General features: G+C 39.9%; 2 protein-coding genes across 5 annotated transcripts in view; one reads left to right on the top strand and one right to left on the bottom strand.

Moving 5' to 3' along the window:
* PDSS1 (decaprenyl diphosphate synthase subunit 1) overlaps positions 1-807 on the bottom strand; it is a 42,055-nt gene extending 41,248 nt beyond the window's left edge. The window contains exon 1 of the mRNA XM_058532660.1: positions 629-807. Coding sequence (XP_058388643.1) covers positions 629-757 — 129 coding nt within the window. The 5' untranslated portion in view covers positions 758-807. The remainder of the gene's footprint in view (positions 1-628) is intronic.
* Positions 808-859: 52 nt separating this feature from the next.
* Positions 860-18,964, top strand: part of LOC131398823 (protein adenylyltransferase SelO-like) — a 38,296-nt gene continuing 20,191 nt past the window's right edge. The window contains exons 1-11 of one of the 4 annotated variants that reach the window (XM_058532646.1): positions 1,457-1,493; positions 3,241-3,382; positions 5,311-5,429; positions 6,366-6,494; positions 10,114-10,178; positions 10,257-10,313; positions 10,404-10,502; positions 10,695-10,762; positions 13,364-13,451; positions 16,028-16,097; positions 16,858-16,930. In XM_058532646.1, the coding sequence (XP_058388629.1) occupies positions 5,313-5,429; positions 6,366-6,494; positions 10,114-10,178; positions 10,257-10,313; positions 10,404-10,502; positions 10,695-10,762; positions 13,364-13,451; positions 16,028-16,097; positions 16,858-16,930 (766 nt within the window). In that variant the 5' untranslated portion in view covers positions 1,457-1,493; positions 3,241-3,382; positions 5,311-5,312. Of the gene's footprint in view, positions 3,383-5,310; positions 5,430-6,365; positions 6,495-10,113; positions 10,179-10,256; positions 10,314-10,403; positions 10,503-10,694; positions 10,763-13,363; positions 13,452-16,027; positions 16,098-16,857; positions 16,931-18,964 lie in introns of all 4 variants that reach the window. The other 3 variants (XM_058532643.1, XM_058532645.1, XM_058532644.1) reach the window with 3 other exon arrangements.

Here is an 18,964-nt window from a genome sequence, read left to right as displayed (position 1 = left end):
CATCCTCAGGCCTTTTCTCCTTCCGTTGCCCTTCCACCTCGTCCAGGTGTGCTCTCCATCCGAAGAACTACCGAGACTGAAATCCGGTCCACCCGAAGCATCAGCCCTGCATTCTCCACAAGACCTTTTCCGCCTATTCCGAGGTCACCTGGATCTTCCGTGTCACTGAGAGCGGAGAGCGGAACAAACACCCTTTTCTTCTAAAATCCCAGTTAAGATCTGTCCTACCTGACAGTAACTCGAAAGGAAATAGCTGCAGACGGTCTCCAGACTTGACTTTGTCCACGCTCCAAGAAATAATCTGATCACTCCTCCGGCGCTTCCTCGGGACCTGGCTCCTCACCGCTCCCTCCCCAAACCCCAAATGCACCCTCGGTCCCCAGGAGACTGCTCTGCAGTCCCGTGCGGGGCGCCCCGACTTCAGGCAGACGCTCGCCGCCCACCCTCCGCGTCCCCACGCGCGGCCGGGCCCCATCCCCGGCGCCCCGCTCTCCCCGGGTCCCGCCCCGGCACCGCCCCGCCGCCCCGCGCCGAGGCGCACGTGCAGCGCGCTCCCATTCATTCCGCCGCGCGGCTGTCATTGGCGCCGTGACCTCTGCGCCCGCCCGGCGCGCGCCCCCGGCCTCACCTGCGCGCGGGCGTCCGCAGAGGCGCGCGGCCCGCACGGCCCCGCGCGGCCGGGGGAGCGGGGCCCGGGGCTCCGCGCCGACGGCCTCCAGGCGCAGCAGCGCAGCCACCGCCACCAGCACGAGGCCATGGTCCGAGTCCGAAAGTCGCGGCGGGGCGGTAGCTCCGCCTGTGGCCCGGCGGCCCTCCTCCCGGGACCCGGAGCCGGAAACCTGGCACAGGAAGAGCTTCGGCCCCGCCCGGGCCGCGTCGTCTTCCCCCTCCCCCGAGCTGCGCTGCCGCCGCGCTCCCCGGACGGGAGCCTCGGGCGCCCCCGTGCCCCGGAGCCCGCGGGGACGGCGCGGCCCTGCCGGGGAGCCGGCAAGAGGAGGGGCGCGCGGCGGGGCCGCCCGGGGCCTCTTCGCCCCTTGGCCGGTCTCACGACCCCGGAGAAACTAAGCGGGACCTCCCAGCCGGGCGAGCGGTCTCCTCGATCCCCTCGTGCCGCTCGCCGGGAGCCAGCAGCTCCAACAGTCAGAGCGGAAATGTACCTTTTGGGGACCGGCTGTTAGTAAGAACTGCTACAGTGCGCCAGACTTCTGGTCCCCAACTCTTTCTTTCTGCGCCTTTATGCAGAAATATGACTCAAAGAATAGGGTTCCCGTTTTGCTGGCTAATCCAGAGGCTACAGCTCCTGCGGCTGCTGCCTTTGGGTGTGACCTGCCACGCCGTTTTCTGCTGCTTGTTGCAACCTGGCCTGGAAGGAAGTGACAGCCTTTTGTATCTTTCCTGTAACAGGTCAAACCAGGACCCGGGCTATTGTGAAAGAGAAATTAGATTAGCCTCGTCTCTCGACTTTTGGACTCTCTCCTCTGAAAACTTGATAGGTACATTTTGGCATCGTTTGCCAGTCTTGCTCACATCTGGATATGTGAGTCCTGCTCGTGGGTGTACTGAGCTGTGAAATTGTTTGATATTTGGTAATGTTGAACCTACTTGTAGCCAGCCCAGGGAATAATGGAGAATGTACGGGATTAGTACCTGATATGGGTTAGAAAGACCTTGTCTTAATTCTGTAGCCAGCCAAGGGAATACTGGAGAATGTACAAGGATTTCTCTCTCATATGGGTTAGAGAGACTTTTTCTTAATTCTGTAGCCAGATCTACTCTTCTCATGGTAATGAGAGAGCGTATCTATAACAGAAATCCGTGATATAATTAATTCGATATGTGCACACAAACACAGAGCTAATGAGAGAAAGTGTAAGCATGAGGGATACAGAAATACAAGAAACTTACTCTGTCCTCAAAAAATTCACTCTTATGAGGAAATAGACCAGCAAATAGGCAACTGCAACTGTCTGATATTTTTTCTTGTTCGTCTGAACCTTGCTTTTTGCATAAAAGAGTGCACGTACACATATAGCTGAGCACATTATTTTATGTTTATCTTCAAAGTATTGTTTTTTTACTGAATAAAAGCATAGAATAAAGAAGTTTATTAAAATAAACCAACTTCGTGAGGTTTTTTTCCCCCCAGTCTTGAAGAATATTATGTAAAAAACATGTCAGGTGCTTTACAAATAAATGTTTTGATATGCACCTGTGGCTTATCTTGATACGGGTTTATATATTTAGAAACGTCTAACAGGTAGAATTTGCCTAGTAGAGTGTAGTGATAAACAGGTGTACTTGCGACAATCCAATGACCTAGATGTAGTCATCTGCTGTTTTTCAGATAAGGAAACAGATACAGAGGAATTAAGTGTCTTGCCCAAGCTCACATAGTTGACAGATGTAGCTCTACACAATTCTGTCGGGCTATTTTCATTTAGAAATTGTTCTAAATTTCTGGGTAGATTTTTTTACCCAGATTAAAACAAAATACTTGGCTCTTAGAAAGGTGTAATGTTGCAAGGCTAAGTTGGGAAGCAGATGAAATTTGTGAAGGCTTCCAGTATTAGAGTAGAGCTAAACTCGTGATGGACAATCACCCACCAATAGGACATGCAGAATACATACTGGTTCTTTTGACCCAACTAGACCAAGCTTGAGTCCAGGAAGTTAAAAACATTGTCTGAGCTGTGCAAGTAATTGCCAACGAACAGACTCCTCTTGTGCACAGGCTAGAAATGACTTTGGTCTTTTCGACTGCACTTACACAAATGAAACAACCAGTTTTGACTGATAAAAATGGAATAAGTGTGTAATTGAAAGCATTTTCAAAGTTGTTTGGATGTTGGAGAGTTGGTTACACTTTAAGACATTTTTCTTTCTATAATGATGATACTATTGAAAACATTATCTACAGTAGGGCCAGACTTCACAGCCAGGAGAGATTATATACATAATACTGTATATGTATTAACCATGTCTTGGTTCACAGTACCACATAAAAACATCTCATCCTGATGTTATTAGATAAATGATCAATAAATTATCAAAGTAACTGTGGTAAGATCATTTATGGAGAGAAGAGGTTCAAACATAGTTGCACTGAAGGGTAAGCAGTTTTTGTGGATTTCATATTCTCAGGCAAAACTGAATTCTAAAGAATTTAATTTTGGAATTACTGATTTCTCTGAGATGTTAAGATAAAGGGTTGTACTTTGGAATTTTCTTTGGGTGTTTTAGTGACTGACGAGCTGGTTAAAGGGGCACAAGGTGAGGAGTGGGGACCTCTGAAGCAGTTAGTCTTTTTGGTTCCTTGGCCAGTGATCACGTGCATTGACCGAACAGCTATGGTACCAAAGTGGGAATGGATCAGTACAAAATCGTAAGTACTGGTGGAACATTATATACTGCCCATGCTCTACTAAAATGTTAGAGCGTCATAAAAGAAAATGCATTAATTATATAACTTAGTCTATTTCCACACAGAGGCTCTCCTAAAAGAGAAGAAAATACACTTTTGCATCTTCTGCTCCTAATGATATTATCAGGTTTTCTTTGGTGGATACTAAAATCATCTGTTTTGTGGTTGACTACCCATTTGTTCCCCACGATGCTGCCTTATTCCCCATGTCCTTAGGGAAAAGTATGAAGGGTTAAATCTGGCCCACATTTGCCTGTTGTTATACCGACTTGAGGAAGATACAAGATTACTCTTATTTCTGTTGTAATTGACATTTAGTTTACCTAAACTTTTGTGGAATAAATAGTTATTCTCAACAGTTGACCAAATTGTTCTGAAGCCACCTTTTTCCACTGATTCAACATATCATTTTCTCTAATCATATAGGGAATTTTTGCATTACTTTGGGCTGTTTCTGGGCTTTCTATTCAGTCCCATTGATCTTCGCATCTATTTTGGGGATAATGATATTTTTAGTTGTTGCATTCTTTTAATTTTTAATATGATAAGGAAACTCCCATTTCTCTTATTTAAAAAAAGTTAGTCTTTATTATTCCAATTTACACTTTAAATTTGTTTGTTTTTTAATATCTTTTTTTTTTTTTTTGTGAGGAAGATCAGCCCTGAGCTAACATCCTTGCTAATTCTCCTCTTTTTGCTGAGGAAGACTGGCTCTGAGCTAACATCTATTGCCAATCCTCCTCCTTTTTTTTTTTTCCCCCCAAAGCCCCAGTAGATAGTTGTATGTCATAGTTGCACATCCTTCTAGTTGCTGTATGTGGGACGTGGCCTCAGCATGGCCAGAAAAGCGGTGTGTCAGTGCGCCCCCGGGGTTCCGAACCCGGGCCACCAGTAGTGGAGCGCGAGCACTTAACCGCTAAGCCACCAGGCTGGCCCTGTCTGTTTAAAAAAAAAAAAACAAAAAAAAACCCTACTAGGATTTTGATTGGATTTCCATTACGTTTATTAGATAATTTGGTGACCCTGACATGTTGACAATATAATCTCTATCCAGAAACATAGGTCTTTGTGTCCCTTTGTCTTGTAGTTTTATTAGTAACACTTACCCTCTTCTATTTGTTTTTTGTTTTGATTGCTTTGGATTGGGAAAACTAAGATTTTAAGAATTGTACGTAAAATACAAGTAAGTATGTTCTGAGTATCTAAAGCGTGTTCAAAGTGCTCTCTCTCTCTTTTTTTTCTCTACAGCTTTTTAAATAAAATACATGTGCTTTGGTGCATGGACTTTATGAAATATAGTTTCTCTCTTTAGAGGCAATTTTTAAACTTGTAGCCTTGTGAACAGGCACCTGTCAAATATTTTGAAGTTTCTGGTACATTTGGAAGCAGTTTTGTACTGTTAGTAAAACATCTGATATTAGATGTTATTTATGTATTTATCTGTTTCCTTCAGTTAATTATGATTTCCTGAAGGGCAGAAAGAATGTGATTAGGTGTTTAATATTTTTTTATTAGATCCATTGAATTGGCTGGTACTACAATTCTAATATTGCAATGCAGCTTACCTCCATTTTATTTATATATTCTAATAAATAATAAATATAGTACACATCCTGTTGGTCTCCCATGAGTGAAAGTCTTTGAAGACAGGGTATGTGTCTTGTTTTAAACTTTTTTATCTCCCATCTTCTGGGACAGTTCCATATACTGTACTATATGAATATTGGATAGATACGGTTGAAAATGGTAAAATAATTTTTAAATAACAAAGTATGAAGAAAATAGTGGTTTAAGTTGATTTTGTTGAAGAACTGTAGCCTTTCTAAGGAATGTTAATGCTCTATGTGCAACAAATGAGAACATTAAAAAGAGGGTTTCTTTCTTGTCAGCTATGTTGCCGGTTGATCCTGTTAAAGAAAATTATGTTCGTAAAGTGAAAAACTGTATTTTTTCAATGGCCTTCCCTACTCCTTTCAAATCAAGAGTACGTCTGATAGCAGTTTCAAAGGTTAGGCTTTGTTTCTTCACAACGCAAATATTAACTCACTATAACTTTTGTCTAAAAAGGTAGTGATATTTTTTTCAGAGTTAAATTGTTAGTCTATTGATAAATCAACTATCTTTGTGTTTAAAATTCAGGCATTTAGAGAATGTCATTCTTAGAAATCACTTTCTGATGCTTATTCCTGGAGCCTAGTACTTAGTTTCATCTTCAAGTTATCTTACAAGGAAAATATGCTTTTGTGAAAAAAAGGGGTAAATGAGTTGAATTCTTAGAAATGGGCTCTAATAAGAAATTCTAAATTGTTTTTTGTGATTTAAATGAATTTGGGATAAAAGTAGAACTCACTTTTTTTTTTTAAATTTCCATTTGTGATTTTATTTTATTTTTATTTTTTTTGTGAGAAAGATCAGCCCTGAGCTAACATCTGCCTATCCTCCTCTTTTCGCTGAGGAAGACTGGCCCTGGGCTAACATCCGTGCCAATCTTCCTCCGCTTTATGTGGGACGCCGCCACAGCATGGCCTGACAAGCGGTGCCTCAGTGCACGCCCAGGATCTGAACCTGGGCCGCCAGCAGCGGAGCGCTCACACTTAGCTGCTATGCCACAGGGCTGGCCCCCTAGAGCTCACTTTTAAGTTATATAAAAATAGAATTTACTTTTTCTAATGTAGAAAATAGAATTTTCTACATATGCTAGGAAAAATATTATTTTACTGTGCATCACAAGAAATACATACAAATTTTAGAACTATCTAATAGAACTAATTTTCCCAAATAGCGTAAATAATCATAGAAAGTATAGTACATCTCTTATGAAAAAATATTATTGTATTTTCAGAAGAGGTTTATTTAAAGAATTTTTTTCTTCTGTTGTCTCTTTTCTCAAAATTTTTAAAGGGATTACTTAAGTTTGTAAGAAGATTTTTTTTTCCTGCTTCAGGAAGTTCTGGAAGATATTTTGGACCTTGATTTATCTGTCTCAGAAACAGATGATTTTATCCAGCTTGTAAGTGGAGAAAAGATACTATTTGGGTCCGTTCCGTTGGCTCACAGATATGGTGGCCACCAGGTAAGAGTAGCTTCAACATCACTTCCCTTATGCAAATATATACCATTGGTGGAAATGCTGTCCTATTAAAGACGTTATTTTGCGTTCCTCTCTCTAATATCAGCGTATTGAGACTTCAACATGATGTTTCTAGAAGAATGTGTTATTATAAGATGTTTGTAGATTAGCTGAGGTGATTTCTTGCTCTGATAAAGCTAGAGCCTAAGTTTCTTTAATGGAGTTGAGAAAACTGAGACAGCACAAATATAATAGTTCTGTGAATTATTGCTAGAGAACTCATTCGGTAAAGTTTTGGCCAGAGATTTAGGCAAAGACAAGTAGCACGATGAGTCAATATAAAAGCCTCAGAAGGACAAATAGATTATAATTTTGCCAGGATCACTGTAGAGCAAAGTTTTAGAACTGCTGGAAACTTCTAGAAATTAAATCAGGGTTAATTGAGGGTGTTATCCAGTTATGTGCCGCATAACGACATTTCAGTTAATGATGGACCATATATATGACAGTGGCCCCATAAGATGAGTACCATAGAGCCTAGATGTGAAGTAGGCTAGACCATCTAGGTTTGTGTAAGTGCACTCTGTGATGTTCGCACAACGACGAAATTACCTAACAATGCATTTCTCAGAGCATACCCCAATCATTAAGTGACACATGACTATATATGCAGAAGCAATTAAGAAGACACCTTCTAGAAATAAACCACAATGTTGAAGCAAGTTCAAGGTGTGGTATCTGACTAATTAAAAAAAATAAAGAGAAGGAACACAGGACCAGTTGTTGAAATTGCTGCGACTTTCCTGTGAGCTAGAAAAGATTAATTTAACACTCTCTGGTTGTTTGGGGCCTGGTTTACTCAGGAATAATTTTTAGGACAAGTAGCAAAGTATAATAGGGTCGGAGTAGGGATTAAGGTAGGAAATATATGAAAAGTGCTTCCATGATAGCTGTTATAATACTGATAATATCAGGCTCTGGTTTGTTGGGGTAGTTAATTCCTTTCAGATTTTTATTACTGTCATTCTTCAATGTCCTATGAAGCAAAAGTAACATAGAAGCTAAGAAGCTAAGCTAACATAAGCTAAGAAGCCAAGTGACATAGACCATTAGAATTGTAAAGGACTTTAGGGGTCATCGATCACAAACTTGAACCTCAGTATCTTGATCTGTAATGTGCAAGGATTGCCCAGGATTATTCCAGGAGTTGTGAGAAGTGCTATGGCACAACAATCCGCTTAATTTTATTTAACACACCATTTTCCAAACATATTTGACTGCAGGGTTTTGTTGTTGTTTTGTTTTTAAGGAATAACTATTAACATTTTGCTGAGCTATTTTTCTCAGTTTAGAAACTTTTGGACTAGATGACCCCTATGGTTTTTTCTAGCTCCTAAATACATGGTTCAGCAAGCCATTCCCCAGATAGGTTAAATTATTATTATTAGACAGCATTTTATACCAGTACTCACATGTACTGTTAAAATACAAATATAACCTTAAGCCCTGCACGGTTTTGCCAAGCTGTTCTTTTTTGTAGTTTTTTTTGTAGTATAGTAAATTACATCAAACTTTTGTGAATTTCACATTTCATCTCTTTCTTCTTCTCCCTGATTTGAAATTATATTATAAATATTTATTTAAAAAGATGGCTTTGCCATTTTGAACTTACAGTGTAATGAATGATTTCTTTCTTTTATTAATGGTGAACCACCCTCCTGTTTCCTGATTTCACTCCTGGCTCTGGATTCACCATTCTTTCTATTTCCCTTTCATGGTGGGGGATATACCTAATGTATTGTGTTTTTTTTTTTTTTTTTTAATTGCAGTAACATTGATTTATAGCATTGTATAAATGTTATAAATTTCAGGTGTACATCATTATACTTCTATTTCTGCGTGGATTACATCATGTTTTCATGTTCACCACCCAAATACTAATTACAATCCAGCACAACACACTTGTGCCTAATTATCCCTTTCGCTCTCCTCTCTCCCCCTTCCCCTCTGGTAATCACCGATCCAATCTCTGTCTGTATGTGTTTGTTTGTTGTTGTTATTATCTACTACTTAATAAGTGAGATCATACGGTATTTGACCTTCTCCCTCTGATTTATTTCACTTTGCATAATACCTTCAATGTCCATTCATGTTGTCACAAATAGCTAGATTTCATTGTTTCTTATGGCTGAGTAGTATTCCACGGTGTATATATACTGCATCTTCTTTATCCATTTGTCCCTTGATGGGCGCTAATGTATTGTTGACTTTAGAACTTTCCAGAGTATGCTGAGAGCACCTGTCAGACTTGGGATCTTAGAAATATTCCCAGCAAAAATTAATTAATGGTGGTTTGTTCCTGGTTAAAATGAAAACTAAAATACTGGATAGATTTTTCTCAATTTCATGTTTTTCTTCCAGAACTAGAAACATTATTTAAAGATTCCACAGCTGTTTATAAAACTCCTTTTATGTGCCACAAGCTATAGTGGTGAATGATACCTGTCCCCTTCGCTCAAATTGCTAACACTCTAGGGGAGGGGCTAGATAAATAAACAAATTCCGGTAATATCAGGGTTGTAATGGGGTAAGTATAGGAGTTATGGGAATTTATAGGACCACCCTCCAGTCCCGGAAAGTCAGAGAAGACTTTCTGGTGGAAGTAACATCTATATGGAGAATGGAGTGATGTCTAAGTTAGCAAATAATTGTTGGCAATAATAATAATTACCATCTTTTGAGCACTTGCGTATGTCAGACGTAGTACAAGGCATTTTGCATATATTAGCATTCCTTCTTACAACAACCTGGCAAGCATTATCCCGTTTTACAGAAATGAAAGGTTGGTCTCAGTGAGATGAAGTAACTCAAACAAATTTCCACAGCTAGTAAGCGACAGAGCTGGGAGTTGAACAACCGCAGACAGGTTTTAACAGAAAAGCTTGGCAACAGTTAATCATGCAAGTTCAAAAGCAATTTTTTCAGGTACAGGTATGTTTGTGATTTTCTATGGCAAGCGTATAATATAGGCAAATTTTCTACTAATAAACTGTTCCTAGTTCATATTCTAGAATTAAATAGATCAGTTCTAAGTATTCTATACCTAACAAACTTGAGCTCAGCTATAAGATGATGAAGAAATTGATTACGTCTTAAATTTATATATATATATATATATATTTTTTTTTTTTTTTTGTGAGGAGATCAGCCCTGAGCTAACATCCGCCAATCCTCCTCTTTTTTTGCTGAGGAAGACGGCCCTGGGCTAACATCTGTGCCCGTCTTCCTCCACTTTATATGGGACGCCGCCACAGCATGGCTTACCAAGCAGTGCGTCGGTGCGCGCCCGGGATCCGAACCAGCGAACCCCGGGCCGCCGCAGCGGAGCGCGCGCACTCAACCACTTGCGCCACCGGGCCGGCCCCTTAAATTTATATTTTTAAAATGAATTTCACTTGTTTTATTGATTGAATTTTATTTTCACCTTTATTTGAGTTGTTGATTATAATCCCAAAAATGCAATACCCTATTCTCAATTTTGACAAAATAACTTTGGCTATAAAATTACTATAAAAGCTTTAAAGGTTAATACACATGAATAATTTTCTTTTTTCCCCTTTAGTTTGGGATATGGGCAGACCAGCTTGGAGATGGAAGAGCCCATCTTATCGGAATTTACATGAACAGGTACCACATGTTTTCCTGTATAATAGCTTTTCTGCTAAATATTAACACGAATCTTCTAATACTTACATTCTTTTGAAGGCAGGGTGAAAAGTGGGAGCTCCAATTAAAAGGCTCAGGAAAGACCCCATACTCTCGGTACAGTTTGATTTTTTTTTTTTTAGTGATCTAAATAAAAATTGATGTTATCTTAATCACTGAAAATCTTTTTGATCTTATCACCCATAGAGATGGCGATGGCAGAGCTGTACTTCGCTCCTCAGTGAGAGAATTTTTGTGTAGTGAGGCTATGCACTATCTTGGGATTCCAACCAGCAGAGCTGCGAGGTAATTCCTCTTTCCTGGAAGCTGACTTTCAGGACTGCATCCTGTTATCGTCAGAAACATGTCAGGAAATGGAGCAGATAGATCTCTGAGAGCATGATTTCTCATCGTTTCTTATAGTTTTAGGTACTTCTTGATAGCTTGCTAGCAGTTGAATAAGTGTAACTGTAATTGTTTGATTCTGTTGTGTTTCAGTCTGGTTGTAAGTGATGATGGAGTATGGCGAGATCAGTTCTACAGTGGAAACATCGTGCAAGAACGAGGTAATAACCGTTTTTAGAGTACTTACATAAAATTAGCCTAAGTTCTTAAAGAATAACAGATACTGGACATCTTTACAGTTTTCTTAAAAAGTGACCCATGGTTCTTCAAGGTGTAATTTCAGCATTATGATATTATACAATATTCTTTCCCACATCCATACATCACTAATCCATCCATTTTAAACAGCACACATCTGGGAAGGGAGCAAAAAATGTTTATGGACAGCCAGTGACATGTTACAAAGCCAGTACATGAAAGCTCATCCATTTTCTTCCCAGGAGAGCCCCTCAGACCTTTCCTCAGAGCCTGATCGCTCTTCGTGTTTACTTCCAATAAGTTCAATTAGCTTCTTCCTCAGCCTTTAGTAGGTTAGAAATAAAAAATTAGAAAGAGGATCAGAAAGTGTGCTGTAGAGCACCAAAAAGAGGAGTGAGAGAAACTCGACTCAATCTCTGGGGAGGGAGGTGACCTGAAAATCAATAATAAACATATATAACTGCTTAAAAAGCAGAGATATTGAAAACTGCTGACATCTCTACAGGCTTTATTGGGTCCTGTGGGCATCACTATATCATGGGGCAGTGTTTTTACTGGTGTTCACAGACATTTAGCTAGAGCACATTTTATGTTCTTTATACTTAGTGTATATAATAAGTTTTGATAAGGTTTTCATAAAAAACAATCCCCCCAAGGTATTCATGCTTAAAGAAATTAAGGGTTATTTATCTTTATGGCCTCTCTCTCTCCCCTTTAATTTAATCTGGATAAAATGGATACTATTGCATATGGGCCTATAACAACTATTTAGGTCTTTTTGTTTATGGTGTTTGGAAATGAGATTCCAGTCACAGATGGTTAATATGACGGGTACAACACTACTTACTTTTGTGGCTATGACTTATATACTGTATATTGTTAATCCGAATTCCAGACCACAATCTTAATGGTTTCAAACGATCCCCAGTATTTCTCCTTTTTAAGCCATTAATAGAATTCACATCTAAGTCTTCACATATATACAGATATTTCGATTGTGCTTGTACCTTAATATTTGCCCAGCAGCAACTGTGGTTCAGTGAGAAAAGTGCTGGACAAGCAGAAAGAATACGTGAAACCTAGAACTGGCTCTGTGGGAAATGATTTGTGACTTTGGGCAAGCCACATTCTGGCCCTCTGTTTCTCCAGCTAAAATGAGGGGGTTAGATTAGATGATACCTCCTGTGTCTTTCATTGCTAACATTCAGTGTTTCAATGGCTATTCGCTAAGTAAACATTTAGAATAATTTATTGAGCTCTTATACTTTTCCTAAGTGACTACATTTTTATTGCTCAAAAAAACCCACATGAAAATAAATATTCAGATTAGTATTGTGAATAAGTCCTGACTATATGGATAATTCAGTTAACCCAGAAAATACTAATTGGCCCTTTTCTGTGCCTACCACTGAACAAATCTCTGGGGGATCCAGGAGTAGTAAGTATATATCATAGTCCCTGGTCTTGAGAAACTCGGTCTTCATAGAGAAAAGGCTTAAATACATGGAACAAATGAATGATAAAAAGTCTGAGGTCGGTAAAAGGGGGATCAGTGTAGCCATTTGGAGGATGAGGCTCTGGTCTTGAGCATAAGATTAGAAGGCATTTTAGGACAGGGAGCAGAGGGAGTGGAGCGTGCGGAGCAGGGGAGAAGAGCACAAAGGCTGGGAGGTAGCAGTCAGTGTGGTATTTTATTGAAGGACATCACCGGCAGAGCAGGAGCTTTCGTCCCCTGGGATAGACTTCACCTTGACATCGAAACACACATAAGTACAGCATTCCTTATAAGACAGACACATGAATTCTCTTTACTGATTGTGTTACCAATGTCTGTAATCAAAACAAAGGCGGTAATAGAAGGCTGCAAACACAAACACAAAATACAAATTCACTTTATTTCTTCAGTATATTCATAAGTTAGAACATGTGCACCCATTTATTAATTGAAGTTAATTTTCAATTAGTTACACAAATGGAAGAGACTTGCAGGGCCTATGCCATAGAAATAATTCACTAATTCCTGATATCAGGACAAGGCAGAGGGAAAAGGTCACAATTGAGGAGACGGTGGGAATCTGATGTTTGGAGCGTAACGGTTTAACTGAACAGCCTTTAGCTAAGTTGGAGCCTCAGTATTTCTGAAAGTGTTATGGTTCCTAACATTCTAGCTGATTTGAGCTTAAAGAAATAGAGAAAATCCTTGATACTCTTTAGTGTGTAAATTAGTTGTTTTTCCGATAAATTCAGTTACTGTATTTTTTTTATTAAAATAATTTGCTTTTTTTTTGCTAAGGAAGATTCACCCTGAGCTAACATCCGCTGCCAATCTTCCTCTTTTTTTTTTTTTTTGTATGTCAGCTGCCACCACAGCATGGCCACTGACAGACACGTGGTGTAGATCTGCGCCTGGGAACTGAACCCAGGCCACCGAAGTGGAGCATGCTGAACTTAACCACTAGGCCACCAAGGCTGGCCCAGAATAATTTCATTTTTAAGAAAAGCATATTATGCTATATTTGCATAGTTCAGAATAGTTTATGCTAAAATAAATGTTTCTTTTTCAGGTGCAGTAGTGCTGCGTGTTGCAAAATCATGGTTTAGATTTGGATCATTAGAAATTTTGGCTCATGATGGTGAACTGGATTTACTAAGGTTAGAAAATGACATTTTTTTTAAATGGCAGAAGACAGTTGAAAAAAATGCTTATTTCTGTGCTGTGAAGTTAAAATATTTTTGATCTTCTTATAAGGAAAACCAAAAATTTCATGGGGCTGGCCCAGTGGTGTAAGCGGTTAAGCGCGCGCACTCTGCTTTGGTGGCCCAGGGTTCGCAGGTTTGGATCTCGGGTGCATGCTGACGCACCGCTTGTCAAGCCATGCTGTGGCGGTGTCTCATGTAAAGTAGAGGAAGACGGGCACAGATGTTAGCCCAGGGCCAATCTTCCTCGGCAAAAAAAGAGGAGGGTTGGCATTGGATGTTAGCTCAGGGCTGATCTTCCTCACAAAAACAAAACAAAACAAAACAAAACATTTCAATTAGTAAATATTTTTAACACTTTCTATGTGCCTGACATGATGTGGGCTTTCTAGGGGGCTAAAAAAAGAAGTGTAAGACCCAGTAGACCTTTTCCTCAAGGAATTTTTTATCTAGTATGCAACCCAGTTGCAGCTGAGGGCCTCCGTGCCACTCAGAGACCTGGGTGGAAGTGACTCAAACTCCCCAATTCTGCAGCCTCAAGAGGTCCAAAGCTCCCCTTCCAGTTTGTGGGATTCCCAGGGTGCGTGCTCTGTCTTCATGTCTCTTCTTTTCTGGACTCCAGTTTTGACATGTGTGTAATGCCCATTTCATAATGGGTTGACCCAAATGTGAAACTTAGCCCCTTGAACAGGATGAAACCAAACAACAGACTAAATTTACACAAAGCATTTAAGAACTGAGTGCTTTGGAGCCAGCCCTGATAGCGTAGTGGTTAACATTTGGCATGCTCCAGTTAGGCGGCCCAGGTTCGGTTCCCGGGTGTGGAACCACACCACTCGTCTGTCAGTAGCCATGCTGTGGCGGCGGCTCACATAGATGAACTAGAAGGACCTACAACTAGAATATACAACTGTGTACTGGGGCTTTGGGGAGGGGGAAAAAGAAAAGAGGAAGATTGGCAACAGTTGTTAGCTCAGGGTGAATCTTTCCCAGCAAAAAAAAAAAAGAACAGAGTGCATCTTACTGAAGATTTCTGCAGGGAAGACAGACGAAGAGTTGCTTCAAAAGAGCAAAGGCAATAGATTCTTCCCCTCTTGTCATGTAGAACAGCGCCCACCATTCTCGGATGTCTTGGTGCCTGTGGTCTCTGTGCTCACAAAATTCCATCTTCCTCAAGCACACTTAGTAAGACGTTTCTTCAAACAAAAACATTTCCTCCTTTAAGAGGAAATCATCTTCCTCCTCTTCCTGCTCCTAGGGCTTCCATTTGTTAAGGTAATAGAGTTGTAAAAAGTCATTAGAAATATATAAGAAAAAAATTCTCTTAAACAAACTAGAATCATTTGGAATATGAATCCTATATTGTAGTTATCAGCTTAGTAAATCCAGACACCTGGTCCGCGAAGAATATGGAGAGAAAAGAAAAGAGGGAAATGAGGAAGCAGAGAAGGGAAGTCATCACACTGTCGTGACTGTCCTCTGAGTCTCTTTCTTTAGCACGTTTACTGAGCTCAGGGTCTCCTCGCTTGTTGAGCAAGTTGTCTACTCTCACTGGGCGTTGTTTCTAACTTCCCATTTGTTTTTTGGGTCACTTCTGCTTGGATTCACCATGTCACTGAAATTGTTCCATCTGGTGGTCCTACTTCAGTTATATTTCACTTCTCTCTCTGACATTTGATGTATGTCGGTGACCACTTCATCCTTAAAATGCCTCCACTGGTAACGTCACTATGTATATGTTCCTTTTTGTTTCCCTAATGCCTGAAACAGTTCTTAACACATAGGCACTTATTCAAAGTATTAAATGATTTGAAAAAAATATATATGTACAAACTCTCATCCACTCCTATTCGTTTGGGTTTTAATAATTTTCAAATCATATCTACAACCTCCTTTTTTTTCTGGATTCTCTCTTAACAATGCAGTAAACACCAGCGGTTAGTTGACTAGCTAGAATAGTCAGTTAAAATAGGGAATAAAAAATATGATACATACACAACTTAAATATTTTAACTTCAGACATTGGCCGATTTTTGGTCACCTCGTTTGTGAAGCCTTACGTGACCCTCCATAGATAAATAATCATTCCCTGCTCTGTTATTTTTATACCTTTTACATTTTTCTATTATTGCGTGTATTATACTGTAATGTGATGTCCTCATTTGTTCTTCTCCTCTAATACACTATATGCTCTTTGAGGTCTGGGTCTGGTCATTTCTTTTCTTAGCCCTTGCACAGGGTGCAGTGCATATAGCAGGTCCTGTAGGTACTCAATGGATGGTTATTGAACTAAGCTAAATTTTAACATAATAAGATAGAATCTAGTATTATCTTAGAAACACATTTCCAGTTTTGATTGGTATTGAGGAAATATTTCTCTCTGGCTATTTTGGGAATAAAATCTTATTTTAATTCAAAAAATTTTAAGCATGAATCTAATGACTTCACGAATGTCAAGGGTGGATTTAGGTGATTGAATACTTGCTACTGTATTCTGAGGAACACTGATGCTGTCTCCTTTTTATCTCCAGGACAGTGTTAGACTTCATCATCCAGGAACATTTCCCCTCAGTGGATGTCAAAGAACCTAATAGATACGTGGTAAGTTTTAAGAGAAAGGGCGCTACTCTGTTTTCTCTCACTAGCTTGCCAACGTTAGTGGTTTCAACTTAGAACTTAAAAAATTACAGTTAGGAAAGGAAATGTAGAGCACTTTGAACATTTTGTTAGACGAAAGTAAGATGAACCACTTCATACACAAGACATAGATAAGACAGCTGTTTTATTGAGAGATACCTAGAAAAAAATAACAGATGGTACTGCATCCTGACTATATACATTATTTTTTGAGCAGCATATATAACTTGGTCACATATATTCTTTTCTCACACATTAGATATAGAGATATTTCTATAGTAGTGGTTCTCAAATAAACACAATACATAATAGGAAGATGTGGCTTTCTAGTCTAGTGGAAATTTTTTGATCTTCATAACCATTTTTCATTCTTTCAACAGTCACAGAGAAAGGAATTCCATTATTTTTCTTGGTGACTCATTTTAAAGTTTAGTAACTCTCTTTGCTTACATTTAACTCCCTTGTGCTAAATTCTAATGCTTTTCTTTTTCTTATTGGACAGGAGGAAGCCTGGTCATATACAATGTCTGAACCTTTCATATATTATTTCTGGATGAATAATTCTCTTTCTTCCATTTTTTTCTTACATGTGCTAATTTCCATTCCTTTAGTCATCTTTTGGCTCATCTTCGAATTCTTTCCATGTTCTTCTTGTGACTTATCAGAAGATTCTAAAAGAGTATACATTACTGAAAATCGGACATGTTTGTAAATTTTGTTTTAGGATTTTTTTTCTATTGTGGTATCTGAGACAGCACAACTTATTGCCTTGTGGATGTCTGTTGGTTTTGCTCATGGTAAGTTATCTATTGATGTTTCATTCTTCTGATGAGGAAGTAGAATTAATTTGTTGAAGCAGAAGACTTCTTTTTTGTGTATTTCAAAATATTCCTCCTGATGAGCTTCTTAACATTTATAATATGTGAATTTTTTTTTTTAGCAACAGAGAAACAATTTTCTCATGTTTAAAATGGTTTTGAGGGCCGGCCCCGTGGCTTAGCGGTTAGGTGCGCGCGCTCTGCTGCTGGCGGCCCGGGTTCGGATCCCGGCGCGCACCGACGCACCGCTTCTCCGGCTATGCTGAGGCCGCGTCCCACATACAGCAGCTAGAAGGATGTGCAGCTATGACGTACAACTATCTACTGGGGCTTTGGGGAAAAAAAATAAATAAATAAAATCTAAAAAAAAATAAATAAAATGGTTTTGAATGGAACAGTATAGACAAAATAGAATAGGCATCCTCAGTTTGATGAGGATATTGTTACTTGTAAAGCTTTTTAACCTTGTGAATATATATTATATTTAGATCTCTTTAAAGCTATTTTAAAAATCATAGTTAGAAAAGCACTACATGCTTATGGTAAAGAATTTAAAATATACAGAAGTGAGTGTGAGTTCCATTCTGCGGGATGATCATTGTTAACCATTTCATATCAATTCTTCTACACTTTTTTTTTTTTTTTGATGAGGAAGATTAGCCCTGAGCTAACATCTGTTGCCAATCCTCCTCTTTTTGCTGAGGAAGATTGGCCCTGGGCTAACATCTGTGCCCATCTTCCTCTGCTTATGTGGGAGGCCTGCCACAGCATGGCTTGGTAAGTGGTGCATAAGTGTGTGCCCAGGATCCAAACCTGTGAACCCTGGGCTGCCGTAGTAGAGCGTGCGAACTTAACCACTACTTCACCGGGCCAGCCCCACTTATAGACTTTTTTTTGATGATATTCATATGTGGCCTGTAAAAGCAGCGGGGCTGGCTTGTGTGTGTTTGAAGCCATTCTCTACGTGGCGCTGCGTTGGAAGGAATATCTGCCTGAACTAAGAATAACTGAATGATATGTACCAGGGTCTCTAGATAAACACCAAAGGGGGATCCCACATTGCAGAACTCTTGAAATCTCCTTTAATTATCACACACAGACTCTCTGTCTCACTTGGGGTGGGGTGGGATAGGGAGCGGGCAGGTGTTTCAGAGTTCTTGCTGTTATGAACTGTGCTCCAGTGACCACCATGCAACTGGATCTTTGGATTCTTGGAGGTGAGTTTTTGAGGATAAAGTTCTAAAAGTGGAATGATTGGGTTAGAGAGTCTGGACATTTAACATTTTGATAAACAGGGCTATCTTGCTCTGTAAAAGGTTGAAACTCTTTGTTTTGGATGCTGTTGCCTCCTTGCCCAGCTATCCCGTATTAAGCTGGTGTGTCCATCCTGTGGCTTCCTCCTACCCCACACTCTGTCCCCATCCATGGGCCCCCTCCCCTAGGAGGTCACACGCCCGCCCCACATTGCTAGTTGTCTGCAGCTAATGACTGTTATGGGGGTACATATCCATATTTTTACGTTTTCACAGCCCTGTGAAAATCAATTAATTGTATTCTTTTACTAGTCTCGATTCCATTCCAAATAACTTATGTTTTTTAAACAAATGCTAGACATTGAGGATCAATAAGAGGAAGTTTCATTTCTTGGGGCTTTTGTTCCTGTAGTGTTTGAAATCTTTGGGAGGGAGGAGTATAAAACAAAAGGCTAAATTTAATTTTTAAATATAGTTTTAATTTTATATTAAGCTATTTGACTTCACCAGTTGAACTTTCAATTGGTAATCTAGTTTGATGTTTCATTTCTAAAACAAATGCGTTTCACTGACCTTTCCTATTCCAGATAATCTGATACGGTTAAAAAGATGCGGAGCCAGCCCTGGTGGCCTAGTGGTTAAAGTTCAGCAAGCTCCGCTTCAGCAGCCTGGGTTTGGTTCCCCGGGCGCAGAACCACGCCCTTCGTCTGTCAGTGGCCATGCTGTGGTGGAGGCTCACATAGAAGAACTAGAAGGACTT

This window comes from Diceros bicornis, chromosome 36 (assembly GCF_020826845.1).
Source record: "Diceros bicornis minor isolate mBicDic1 chromosome 36, mDicBic1.mat.cur, whole genome shotgun sequence".
Classification (NCBI taxonomy): Eukaryota; Metazoa; Chordata; class Mammalia; order Perissodactyla; family Rhinocerotidae; genus Diceros; species Diceros bicornis.
Note: the sequence above shows the minus strand (reverse complement) of the source record. Positions and strands in the feature narration are given on the sequence as shown.